This window comes from Petromyzon marinus, unplaced genomic scaffold, assembly GCF_048934315.1.
Source record: "Petromyzon marinus isolate PM22_M1 ecotype Great Lakes invasive population unplaced genomic scaffold, UKy_Petmar_22M1.pri1.0 PM_G_Scaffold_129, whole genome shotgun sequence".
NCBI classification, from domain to species: domain Eukaryota; kingdom Metazoa; phylum Chordata; class Hyperoartia; order Petromyzontiformes; family Petromyzontidae; genus Petromyzon; species Petromyzon marinus.
In genome coordinates this window covers 33,854-48,485 of record NW_027422683.1, presented here as the reverse complement: position 1 = coordinate 48,485, position 14,632 = coordinate 33,854, and the positions used below count along the sequence as shown (strand labels likewise).

The 14,632-nt window shown below is 42.8% G+C and overlaps 1 protein-coding gene across 1 annotated transcript; it reads right to left on the bottom strand.

Moving 5' to 3' along the window:
* Positions 1-2,845: 2,845 nt before the first annotated feature.
* LOC142909661 (uncharacterized) lies at positions 2,846-13,587 on the bottom strand (the record flags this gene model as incomplete). The annotated part of the gene is made up of 3 exons (XM_076059782.1): positions 2,846-5,116; positions 12,633-12,949; positions 13,032-13,587. Coding segments are annotated over 3 exons (1,906 nt in total), but the record flags the coding sequence as incomplete, so codon positions are not given.
* Positions 13,588-14,632: the final 1,045 nt, after the last annotated feature.

The following is a 14,632-nucleotide window of genomic DNA, read 5'->3' as shown; positions in this document are numbered from 1 at the left end:
GTGTGTATACACTGTGTGTGTACACTGTGTGTGTACACTGTGTATACAATGTGTGTGTACAATGTGTGTGTACATTGTGTGTACACTGTGTGTATACACTGTGTATGTGGTGTGTGTACACTGTGTGTGTGTACACTGTGTGTGTACACTGTGTGTATGTGTGTACACTGTGTGTGTACACTGTGTGTATACACTGTGTGTGTGCACTGTGTGTGTGTACACTGTGTGTGTGTACACTGTGTGTGTACATTGTACACTGTGTGTGTACACTGTGTGTGTGTGTACACTGTGTGTGTACATTGTGTGTGTGTACACTGTTTGTGTCCGCATTGAACCGAACCATCTACTTAATGACGAGAGAAAATTCACACGAAATGTCCTTTTCAATGAAGTCTTCCAGATGTAAATTGATATAAACTTTTAATGAAGAAATAAAATCATCTAACTCAAAACACAACACAATTCAAAGATGTTTCATTTTAAAACTTCAAAACGGAGCATGGGGTACTTGCGTGAATGCGTCCTTCGTGTGCAAATGTTGTGACTTTCCTGGCCTGAAGGCCATCAATGTGTTGGACCCTTATTGGTGCACAGCGACTCAACAACAGCAGTGGGGTTTGCTTCAACCGATGGTTACGAACATCCAGACGTGAATCAGCAAGGAGCATTTCTAGTCCTTGTTAGACAAAATCTACGTCAACACGTAAGACAAAACTACAATTCGTGTTGTATAGAATGTACCTCCTCCTATACGTGTAACTTTCAAGTGGTATGCCTTGTAACTGATGAATGATCCGAGCGTGCTCCCTATTTCAAAGACAATGAGTTGCTCCAGATGCTTCATGGAACACAAAAACACCGTTTGACCTGTATCACAAGAACAACGGGTCTCACCTGAGTTCTCTGTACAGGTTACTTTCAAATACACACACACACACTTTGTCCTAACATCACTTGTTCAATGTTTGACCCTTACAGATCAAATGTTAGAAGTATGCACAAAACCAGACAAGTATTAATTCTAAATTATTGACAGGCATATTAACAAAATTGGATTAAATTTCGATTTAAAGCTGTCGTGACTGCAATGATTCATCTTCTTTGGTTCTTTCGGTAAAGTCATGTAGAATGAGAATAAAATAATAAATTGATAAAATAAAATAATACAATAATATTCTCACGACGTTTCGGCCACAACACAAGCGGCCTTCATCAGGTGAAGGGACGAGACTGTCTGGTAGGACAGCGCAGGAGTGAAAGAGCCATGTTCAGATCACGACCTTTAAGCTGTGTGAGAGGAAACAAAGCGCCTTGTCAAAGGAATTAGCATAAAATTTTGCATTGAAATAGCTAAGTTAAAGCATACACATCCGAAGAGGCACCCTTGACAAAGGAATTAGCATAGAATTTAGCATTGAAATAGCTGAGTGATTAGCTTGTGACTGGTCACAGAAATAGCTATGTTAAAGTCAGAGCATACACATTCACCGAGGCACTTAGTACAAATCAAACAGAATTTAGCATTGAAATAACTAGGCCAATTTAGCATTGAAATAACTGAGTGATTAGCTAGTGACTGGTCACAGAAATCACTATGTTGAAGTCAAGGCCTACACATCTGAGCTATTCACAGTACTATATAGTGAACCAATAAAAAACTAAAATATAAATTACCTTAATGTTATCAATAAACTCTATATTCTCCAATCAGCTAAGCTACCAACAATAAGTTGTTATATATCACAATGCTATATGGCGAAAAAAATGGGTGGATTCTTACCCTCAACTTTAGCACCACGGATAGCTACGGGCCCCGTTCAGACGGACGAGTTCATCCATGGTCGGAACAGAGGAGGGGGAGAGAGACAACTGCGAGGCGCTATTATACTCCATGTTGTAAACCATTTCTGTTCTTAATTAATTGTATTTTACGATGACCTTCAGACCGCAGCTCTTTCGCCAGCATTGACTCTTAATACCTCTCACACCACGGTTAATGGTATGGTTTACAACATGGAGTATAATAGCGCCTCGCAGCTGTCTCTCTCCCCCTCCTCTGTTCCGACCATGGATGAACTCGTCCGTCTGAACGGGGCCCGTAGCTATCCGTGGTGCTAAAGTTGAGGGTAAGAATCCACCCATTTTTTTTGCCATATAGCATTGTGATATATAACGACTTATTATTGGTAGCTTAGCTGATTGGAGAATATAGAGTTTATTGATAACATTAAGGTAATTTATATTTTAGTTTTTCATTGGTTCACTATATAGTACTGTGAATAGCTCAGATGTGTAGGCCTTGACTTCAACATAGTAATTTCTGTGACCAGTCACTAGCTAATCACTCAGTTATTTCAATGCTAAATTCGCCTAGTTATTTCAATGCTAAATTCTCCTGTTTGATTTGTACTAAGTGCCTCGGTGAATGTGTATGCTCTGACTTCAACGTAGCTATTTCTGTGACCAGTTACAAGCTAATCACTCAGCTATTTCAATGCTAAATTCTATGCTAATTCCTTTGTCAAGGGTGCCTCTGCGGATGTGTATGCTTTAACTTAGCTATTTCAATGCTAAATTTTATGCTAATTCCATTGTCAAGGGGTGCCTCTGCGGATGTGTATGCTTTAACTTTTAACAGCTATTTCTGTGACCAGTCACAAGCTAATCACTCAGCCATTTCAATGCTAAATTATATTCGAATTCCTTTGTCAAGGCGCTTTGTTTCCTCTCACACAGCTTAAAGGTCGTGATCTGAACGTGGCTCTTTCACTCCAGCGCTGTCCTACCAGTCTCGTCCCTTCACCTGATGAAGGCCGCTTGTGTTGTGGCCGAAACGTCGTGAGAATATTATTGTGTTATTTTATTTTATCAATTTATTATTTTATTCTCATTCTACATGACTTTACCGAAAGAACAAAAGAAAAATTGGATTACTGCAGTGAAATATACTGCATCACGTTACATCGTATTAACAAGAAGCTTTTAAAAAAAAGTTGCACCGTCTGCTTCACAGTGTATGTAAAACATACTATTGTGTCATTCAAAACGAGTAGGCCATTGCATGCTGGCGTCTGAGTGAAAATGTAGCAAATTCTAAACATTACGTACAAACTACACAACTGAGATGACGCATCAATCATCGCCCCCTATTGACAGGCTCTTTTTTCGATTTAAAGCTTTCGTGACTGCAATGATTCATCTTCTTTGGTTCTTTCAGTAAAGTCACGTAGAATGAGAATAAAATAATAAATTGATCAAATAAAATAACACAATAATATTCTCACGACGTTTCGGCCACAACACAAGCGGCCTTCATGAAGGCCGCTATTTTATTTTATCAATTTATTATTTTATTCTCATTCTACGTGACTTTACCGAAAGAACCAAAGAGGCTCTTTTTTTCGATTTAAAGCTTTCGTGACTGCAAGGATTCATCTTCTTTGGTTCTTTCGGTAAAGTCACGTAGAATCTTAGCAGCGTTCATTGCAGCTCTGTCGTCCCGACAGGTTTGTTCCTTTCACCTGAAGGCCACTTGTGTTGTGGCCGAAACGTCGTGATAATTTTTTGTGTTATTTTATTGTTTTATTTTATTATTTTATTCTCGTTCTACGTGACTTTACCGAAAGAACCAAAGAAGATGACAGGCTCTTGTCCACATGCAGGCCGGTGCAGGGCCACCACCTTGTACCACACAGGGGCAGCTGCTACTTGGGGATGCTCTTCGAGCGTTTGAGATGAGATACAAAACTCCGAGTTGCTGATACGATTAAGCAAGCACCATGTAAAAGCAATTATTATGATAACAGTGAATGCTTGGGAGCTTATTCGCTCTTGCTCCTGGTTAGAGATCTACCCAACCCACGGGCCCACAAAGACTGGCCGCTCTTACTCTGCAGGATGAACCTAGAAACTGATGTTCAACTTTACGTTCTTGTCATTAAAGGCCTGTGACAAAGGTGTATCTATTGTAGCGACATCGTCTCGGGCTTACACATCTACCGGGTCTCCACTTGACTTTGTATTGTCTAGGAGCAAGTCCACCCACACCTCCACTTCCACAAACTGCTGGGAGTTGCCTCACTCTCAGTCAGAATTCTCCTCCTGCTTCACGATGTGAAGGTCCCATTTTGGAGTTGAATCTTCATCTTCACATTTTACCTTCACTTCTTCGCTCATCACTTCTTCACATTTCACCTTCACCTCTTCATATTTCACCTCGATACCTTTAAAAGTGTCCAAGCTGGGATTTTCTTCCGGTTCTTGTTTCATGAGGGATGGGCTCATTGCGGCACTTTGACTTTCACAAGCTGATTTCATACTCCGACTCCGCTCCTTGTGGATCTTCCGATGCTTTTGTGTTCTCTGGTGTTTTCGAAGATTTGATGAATCTGCAAACGGCTTCCTGCACAGAGTGCACCTGAAGGGTTTCTCTCCTGTGTGTGTTCTCTGGTGTTTTACAAGATCAGATGAATGTGCAAACGCCTTCACGCACACACTGCACTTGAAGGGTTTCTCTCCCGTGTGTGTTCTCTGGTGTGTTACAAGATTACCTGACTGTGTAAACGCCATCCCGCACATCGTGCACCTGAAGGGTTTCTCTCCCGTGTGTGTTCTCTGGTGTGTTACAAGATTACATGAATCTGAAAATGTCTTCCCACACACACTGCACTTGAAGGGTTTCTCTCCCGTGTGTGTTCTCTGGTGTACTTTAAGATGTGGTGACTGTGCAAACGCCTTCCCGCACACAGTGCACTTGAAGGGTTTCTCTCCCGTGTGTGTTCTCTGGTGTGTTTTAAGAGTAGATGAATCTGAAAATGTCTTCCCACACACACTGCACTTGAAGGGTTTCTCTCCCGTATGTGTTCTCTGGTGTGTTTTAAGAGTAGATGAATCTGAAAATGTCTTCCCACACACACTGCACCTGAAGGGTTTCTCTCCTGTGTGTGTTCTCTGGTGTGTTTTAAGAGTAGATGACCATGAAAATGCCTTCCCACACACAGTGCACTTGAAGGGTTTCTCTCCTGTGTGTGTTCTCTGGTGGGTCTCAAGAACTGATGACCATGCAAATGCCTTCCCACACACAGTACATTTGAAGGGTTTCTCTCCTGTGTGAGTTCTCTGGTGCCGTGTTAAGTTTCCAGTCCGGTCCGTGCTGTATGCACGCTGGTCGCATTGTTGACTTGTCGTACCGAGCTGCTGCCTTTGCTCCATGAAACCAATTCTGCATAGGAAGCGTCAGAGGAAGCGTCAGCTGCAGACAGAAAATAAGAATATCAGTTTCGAGGCACAGAGGAATGCATATATACACAGTGACTTACACGTCTATACTTATTACTATATTCATGATGTAGTGAAAACGATTCCCAAATTCATCACGAGAGGGGAAATGTCATAAATATGCCTGGAAGCCCTCATATCTGCAAAATGAATGTTAACCCAAAACTCCGAGCACACAATTTCGGCTGTCTGACTACAAAGGAATATTTATGAAAGCTAAATTCGGCTGACATAGCAAAGGGTGTTGAAAAAAATACTATTTCTGTTGTGCAGAAATGCATTAATTAACGTTCAATTGCAACTCAGGTGTGAATTCAGGCTCATATGTCCATGAATGCTGGGGATGAACAGTTCCGACTTCAGCTGCATGTGTGTGCTGTGTTCACCTCCTGTTTCCATTCTTATAAAGAGTTCCAGCGGAAAACAAAAATAAACTATTGTTTTGATATAACCTCCGTGTTCAATAGAGTTAATAGACTTTACTGCAAACACAAACTTGACACTGTCACACACTGCCATGAGTAAACAGGTGGCGGTGTGACCAGCACCATGCCTGGCCACCTTCATCTGCTCAACATTAATTCTTCCTCACTCCACCAAGTAATGAATCGAGGATCAATCAACATAGCCGAGGCTATCCGTGTGTCTGTCTCTCTCTCCCCGTGGTGAAGGTGTTCCCCTCCACACATTCAGAGTCAACAGCGGCACGCGCTTAGCGTCTTTGACCGATAGATACATTAACACACGTATTGTTGGTTCTTTCAGTAAAGTCACGTAGATAGAAAATAAAAATAACAGATTAAATTCAATAAGATAAAGACCACTTGTGTTGCGATCGAAACGTCGTGGGTTTTTTGCTTTATTTTCAATTTTTTTATTTTTCATTTAATTTATAATCTGTTTTCATTTAATTTTCTATCTATGTGACTTTACCGAAAGAACCAAGAATATCAATTCCTGCAGTCACCAAAGTTTTAAGTCAAAACATTCACACGTTGACAAAGCCTCACCTTGTGTTGTTGTGGGCAGGTCGCTTCTGATAACAACAGCGGTATAGCAGCTCAAGCGGGCTTGGCCTGGTAACAAAAGAAAATAAAAATTGCGTGAATATTTACAATAAAACAAAGTTACAAAGTGGCGAGCCGGGTGAAGACAAATTAAACTTAAGCGAGATAATTCAAGTGAATGCAATCAGGCGAGGGCAGGAGGCAAGGCCCCGCGTGGCTAGGCCCCGCGCTGTAAAGTTCCAACCTGGACATCGATTCCCGTGCTCGCCGCTACTCAACTGACATCCCTACGAGAGAGAGCGAGGCTCTACCTTGGTAAACAACAACAACCACCACCACCACAACGACCACCACCACCACAACGATGAGAATTTCTCACCTCGGATTTCAGTGCAAGCGCGCACACGGCAGCTTCCTGTTACCTCGCGACAGCAGGAAGTAGTATGCCGTCCCTTCCCTCCCACAAGCGGCTCTGTAACTGAATAAATTATGTTATGTTAATGAGGCCGACCCATATGTCGAGGGATGGGGGCGTGGGCGCTGAACCTGTCGCAATAAACTCGCGACGGCTTTAACGGATACTTTATGTTAATGAGCCACCAGTCACTGGGCGTAGCTTTGCCCAAATAAGGATTGGCACTGGAACGCAATCGGCAGTGACCCAAGCGGAGATGACGTCACGCTAAAAAGCTCGGTGGAATACCTTGGTGACATGACGTCACTAGCGAGGTACACCTCCCCCTGGCGTTTCACGCCGATGAGGTAATGCAGAGTGGTGACGTCACAGAGTTGGAGTTTAAGTTGATTTAGATTCATTTTCCATTGCTCCCTCCCTTGGGTGTGTGAGCTCAGCTACAACAACGTGGACATTATTGTGTATACAGTGTGAGTACACTGTGTGTGTACACTGTGTGTGTGTATACACTGTGTGTGTACACTGTGTGTGTGTACACTGTGTGTGTACACTGTGTGTGTATACACTGTGTGTGTGTACACCGTGTGTGTGTGTACACTGTGTGTATACACTGTGTGTGTGTACACTGTGTGTGTGTGTGTACACTGCGTGTGTGTGTACACTGTGTGTGTACACTGTGTGTGTGTGTACACCGTGTGTGTGTGTACACTGTGTGTATACACTGTGTGTGTATACACTGTGTGTGTGTGTACACTGTGTGTGTACACTGTGTGTGTGTGTACACTGTGTGTATACTGTGTGTGTACACTGTGTATATACTGTGTGTGTGTACACTGTGTGTGTGTACACTGTGTGTGTGTGTGTATACTGTGTGTGTGTGTACACTGTGTATATACTGTGTGTATACTGTGTGTATGTACACAATGTGTGTGTGTACACTGTGTGTGTACACTGTGTGTACAATGTGTGTGTGTACACTGTGTACACTGTGTGTGTGTACACTGTGTGTGTATACTATATGTGTGTGTACACTGTACAATGTGTGTGTGTACACTGTGTGTACACTGTGTGTGTGTACACTGTGTATACTATATGTGTGTGTACAGTGTGTGTGTACACTGTGTGTGTGTACACTGTGTGTATGTACACTGTGTGTGTGTACTCTATGTGTGTGTAGACTGTATGTGTATACACTGTGTGTGTGTGTGTACACTGTGTATGTACACTGTGTGTGTGTACACGTACACACTGTGTGTGTACACTGTGTGTGTACACTGTATGTGTGTACTCTGTGTGTGTGTACACTGTGTGTGTACTCTGTGTGTACACTGTGTGTGTACACTGTGTGTGTAGTGGGGGGCACAGGTGGTGCATTGGCCAGTCATCTCAATCAGTCGACCCATGGCATTTTTTCATCAATTTATTATTTTTATTTATTATTTTATTAGTTAAATGTTAATTTATTATTTTTATCTTTTATTTTTCTAGCTACATGACTTTACCGAAAGAACCAGGAATATGGTAGCGCATTCTCTATTCGTTGCCGAGATTCAAATCCGACAGGCATATCTGGCTACCCCAGTAACATTCACCACAACATGCGCAGTCTGCTAAACAGCGGATGTCAAACAAACCACTGTGTCACTCACAACGCACATTGCATGTTGGTGTCACGGTCAAAATTGTGGCAATTCCAGTAACACTATCCAGAAACTCCACAGGGAGATGACGCGTCAATGATCGCCCCCTACCGACAGACTCATGTCCACGTGCAGGCCGGTGCAGGGCCACCTTGTGCCACACAGGGGCAGCTGCCACTAGGGGGCGCCCTTCCATTGTTTGAGATGAGGTTCGATATGTAACATCCGAGTTGCTGAGTGCAATTGGGCAAGCGACTTATGAGTGCAAATATGTTGTTTATAACGTAGTGAATGCTTGGGAGCTTAATTGTCTCTCGCTCCTGCTCACAGATTTACCCAGCCCACAGCTCCACAGATACCAGCAGCTCCTCCTGGGCAGGTTCGGTTACGTACGGTGCGAAATAAGTTCCAGATACACACACAGAGACTCACTCAGAGACCCATAGATTAACACGGTTGGATAGGTATGGTGCGAAAGAAGTTATATACACACACAGAGACCCATGGATTAACACGGTTGGCTACGTACGGTGCGAAAGTTACAGATAAACAAGTTTGAGTCGCGGGCCGTGGAAGTTGACCAGGCGCGTGTTGCTACTGACAGTCGTTGAATACGGTTGGATAGACGCTGATAGACACAAACACAGACAAGACAGGCGGACAGACACAGACAAGAGGAACACAGAGATGACAGAGAGACACAGGCAGAAACACAGAGGCAAACAGATGACACAGACGGACAGAGACATGTTGAATCGAACACACTGAACTCGCTCCATTGAAAGAGATTCCTCGATCATCGCAATGCCCGGAAGTCGTTCTTATTTTTATTGATTTAATTGCGTGTGGTGTGTACGTGCAAGCAATGTGGGATATCTATGTACGCAGATATGAACAAGATCAGCAGACAAGACGTCTTTAGTTTAACATGTAGGCTTTCGCGACCAATATTATTCATAATAAAGGTTTTTGGGTTAGATCGCGTTTATTTATAAATGTGTCGTAACCCTCCAACACCCGACATGACCAATCAGCAAAAAAAAGTGTCACGTTGACAAAAAGACAAATAATTCACTACTTTAGCCCACCGGTGTGTTGAAGAGTGAATCCACATTTACAGTTTGAGTACGACATTTCGCTGGTAAATACATCCAGCATCATCAGGCAATTCGCCAGAATGGTAAAGCCCTCGCTTGCTCCCGGTTTTAATCGGTCTATCCACTAAACAAAGGAATGTTTAACACGAAATATAAATCCCACGGCCTTCGTGCGAGTCCATCATTACTGCAGCATTGCTTCAGTGCAAGCCAACTGTGGACCGGTTTTGGTGGACACTGTGTGTGTACACTATGTGTGTGTGTGTACACTATGTGTGTGTGTACACTATGTGTGTGTGTGTACACTGTGTGCATACACTGTGTGTGTGTACACTTTGATTTAAAGCTTTCGTGACTGCAGTAATTCATATTCTTAGTTCTTTCGGTAAAATCACGTTGAAGGGAAACAACAAAATAATAAAATATATATAAAACAATAAAAATTCTCACGACGTTTCGACCATAACACAAACGGTCGTCATCAGGTGTGTCGGTTTGCATAAATTTATTTATTTTTAAACGGTGTATTTATTTATAAAAAAACGTTAGCGCCACGCGCAGCGATTTGGCAGTTTATTTAGAAGGACTAGTCCATCTATGTTCTGAAAAGAGGAGGGGGGAGACGAACTTTTTTTTATGTATGCTGTCTGAAAGCCACTGTAAGCGTGAACAATCAATTAAGACCTGAAATGGTTTATCAAATCTTTCCAATGATTGCTAAGCCAGAATCCATCTTCTCGGTTGAAATTGTCTCTGTGCTTGTATATGTGGATAGCCTCATGAACGAATCTCTCATGGTAGCCAGATGGCTTACAAAGAACGTCAATGTCATGTGAGCCTACTGAATTATAACAATGATCTGCCACGGCCGAGGTGTTGGTCCTACCGTGTTTAAGGTCTGCTTTGTGTTCACGAATGCGGTCCGAGACATGGCGTTTGGTTTCTCCAATGTAACTACTACCACAGAGGCAACTTAGTTTGTAGACACCGGGGTATTGTATGTCCGGAATCACATCTTTTACAGACGGAACCAGATCACGGATTTTATGTAATGTGTTGAACCGGGCCTGGATCTTGTGTTTATTCAAGATTTTGGAGATCTTTTTTGTGATCCCCGCAATGTAGGGTAAAGTGATGGTTTTGAAAGGCTCCTCAAGAGGGTCCTTCTTCATGGTTTGAGTGATAGCTTTGCGGATTGTTTAGTCGGAGTAACCATTAGCCTTAAGAGCTTGGTGTACGTGCTTGAGTTCACTGCCTATGTGTTCCTGGTCGGATATGCATTGGGCTCTATGATACAGAGTCTTGATGAGAGAATTCTTCTGTGATGGATGGTGGTGGGAATCCTGTTTCAGATAAGCATCCGTATGGGTAGCTTTCCTGTAGACAGAGTGGCTCATTGAACCATCAGGTCTCTTTTTAATTAGGACATTCAAAAAAGGTAGCTTGCTCTAGACCAATTCTTCGACCACATCAATTCCATACACCCAGCCATCAGATTTACCATGGAAGTCGAAAAAGATGGCAAGCTACCTTTTTTGGATGTCCTAATTAAAAAGAGACCTGATGGTTCAATGAGCCACTCAATGTTTAACCCTTATAAAAAATAAAGTGATGCATGTACACACAAAATCAGACAAGTGTTCATTCTAAATTTCGATTTAAAGCTTTCGTGACTGCAAGGATTCATCTTAAGTCACGTAGAATGAGAATAAAATAATGAATAAATAAAATAACACAATAAACCAATTTACAAGACCAGTCTATTTCTATGACCAGTCACAAGCTAATCACTCAGCTATTTCAATGCTAAATTCTCCTGTTTAATATGTAAACCCCTTTGTCAAGGTGCCTCACTTCTCTAAACCAGCTTAAAAGACGCTACGAATCTTAACGTTCATTGAAGCTCTGTCGTCCCGACGGGTTTGTTCCTTTCACCTGAAGGCCACTTGTGTTGTGGCCGAAACGTCGTGAGAATTTTATTGATATTTAATTTTATTAATTTATTATTTTATTCTCATTCTACGTGACTTTACCGAAAGAACCAAAGAAGATGTTCATTCTAAATTATTGACAGGAATTTTAACAAAATTTAATTACTGCAGTGAAATCTACTGCATCAGATAACATCTGATTAAAAAGCTATTTAAAAAAATATGCACCGTCTGCGTAACAGTGGATGTAAAACATACTATTGTGTCATTCAAAACGAGTAGGCCATTGCATGCTGGCGAATTCTAAACATTAGCGACAAATTACACAACTGAGATGAAACATCAATCATCGCCCCCTACTGACAGCCTCTTGTTCAAATACTCTTTGGTTCTTTCAGTAAAGTCACGTAGGTAGAACAAATAATAATAGATCACGACGTTATGATTCGCTCGTAACACAAGCGGTCGTCCTCAGGCGGAAAAAATAAATGCAGGCCGGTGCAGGGCCACCACCTTGTGCCACACAGGGGCAGCTGCTACTTGGGGATGCTCTTCGAGTGTTTCAGACGAGATACGAAACTCCGAGTTGCCGAGGCGATTAAGCAAGCACCGTGTAAATGCAATTATTATAACATAGTGAATGCTTGGGGGCTTCTTGGCTCTCACTCCTGGTCAGAGATCTCCACAATCCACGGGTCCACAAAGACTGGCCGCTCGCTCTTACTCTGCAGGTTGAACCTAGGAATTGAGTGTTCAACTTCACGTTCTTGTCATTAAAGGCCTATGACAAAGGTGCATCTATTGTAGCGACCGTCTCAAGCTTACACATCTACCGGGTCTCCATTTGACTTTGTATTGTCTAGGAGCAAGTCCACACACACCTCCACTTCCATGAATTGCTGGGAGTTGCCTCGCTCTGCCTCAGTCAGAATTCACCTCTGGCTTCACGTTGCCTCCATCAATGTGAAGGTCCGATTTTGGAGTTGAATCTTCATCTTCACATTTCACCATCACCTCTTCCCTCTTCACCATCACCTCTTCATATTTCACCATCACCTCTTCATATTTCACCTTGATACCTTTAAAAGTGTCCAAGCTGGGATTTTCTTCCGGTTCGTGTTTCATGAGGGATGGGCTTATTGCGGCACTTTGACTTTCACAAGCTGATTTCAGACTCTACTCCTTGCAGATCTTCTGATGCTTCTGTATTCTCTGGTGTACTTGAAGATTTTATGAATGTGCAAACGCCTTCCTGCAGAGTGGACCTCAAGGGTTTCTCTCCTGTGTGTATTCTCTGGTGTGTTACAAGAGGAGATGACTGTGCAAACGCCTTCCCACACACACTGCACTTGAAGGGTTTCTCTCCCGTGTGTGTTCTCTGGTGTACTTTAAGATGTGGTGACTGTGAAAACGCCTTCCCGCACAGAGTGCACTTGAAGGGTTTCTCTCTCGTGTGTGTTCTCTCGTGTACTTGAAGATGTGATGACTGTGCAAACATCATCCCGCACAAAAAGCACCTGAAGGGTTTCTCTCCTGTGTGTATTCTCTGGTGTTTTTTAAGAACAGATGACAGTGAAAATGCCTTCCCACACACAGTGCACTTGAATGGTTTCTCTCCTGTGTGTTCTCTGATGTTTTTTAAGAACAGTTGACTGTGAAAATGCCTTCCCACACACAGTGCACCTGAAGGGTTTCTCTCCCGTGTGTGTACTCTGGTGTCTTTGCAGACTTGATGAATGTGCAAACGCCTTCCCACACACAGTGCACCTGAAGGGTTTCTCTCCCGTGTGTGTTCTCTGGTGTCTTTGCAGACTTAATGAATGTGCAAACGCCTTCCCACACACAGTGCACTTGAAGGGTTTATCTCCCGTGTGTGTTCTCTGGTGTTTTTGCAGATTTGATGAATGTGAAAATGCCTTCCCACACTCAGTGCACTTGAAGGGTTTCTCTCCTGTGTGAGTTCTCTGGTGGGTCTGAAAAACTGATGGCCATGCAAATGCCTTCCCAGACACACTGCACTTGAAGGGTTTCTCTCCCGTGTGTGTTCTCTGGTGTCTTTTAAGATTAAATGACTGTGAAAATGCCTCCCCACACACACTGCACTTGAAGGGTTTCTCTCCCGTGTGTTCTCTGGTGTCTTTTAAAAGCAGATGACCGTGAAAATGCCTTGTCACACACACTGCACTTGAAGGGTTTCTCTCCTGTGTGAGTTCTCTGGTGCTGTGTCAAATTTCCAGTCCGATCCGTGCTGTATGCACGCTGGTCGCATTGTTGACTTGTCATACCGAGCTGCGCTGAGTGCATTTGCTCCATCAAACCAATTCTGCGGAGGAAGCGTCAGAGGAAGCGTCGGCTGCAGACAGAAAAAAATAATATCCACACCATCTACACGTCAGTATTGAGGCACAGAGGAATGCATATATACATTAACATGTGACTTACACGTCTATACTTATTCATATATTCATGATGCAGTGAAAAAGTTTCCCAAATTCATCACAGGGCTGTTATGGCACACAATAAGAGGGCAAATGGTCATAAACATGCCTGGAAGCCCTCGTATCTTCAAATTGAATGTTCACCCAAAACTCCGAGCACACAATTTCGGCTGTCTGGCTACAAAAGGAATTTTTATGAGAGCTAAATTCAGCTGACATAGCAAAGGGTGTTGAAAACAATACCATTTGTGTAATGCATAAATTAATGTTCAATCGCAACTTAGAGGTGTGAATCCAGGCTCAGATGTCCTTGAATGCTGGGATGAACAGTTCCGATTTCAGCTGCATGTGCGTACTGTGTTCACCTCCTGTTTCCATTCTTATAAAGAGTTCCAGAGGAAAACAAAAGTAAACTATTGTTACGTAATAACCTCCATGTTCAACAGAGTTAATAGACGTTACTGCAAACACAAACTGTACACTGCCACTGGGTAAACAGGCGGTGGCTTGTCTAGAATCACGCCTGGCCACCTTCATCTGCTTGGCATGAATGCTTCCTCACTCCACCAAGTAATTGAGGATCAACGAACATAGCTGAGGCTAACTGTAGTTTGCGTGTCTCTCTCCGTGGTGAGATGTTAACTACCTCACCTGGTATACAGGAAGTCGTGGGTTCGATTCCGACCCTGACGCCTGCTGTATATTTGGAGTTTGCGCGTCTCTCCGTATAGCGTCTTTGACCGATAGACATTGACACATGTATTCTTGTTTATTTCAGTAAAGTTACGTAGATGGAAAATAACAATAATTGATAATACAATTACATT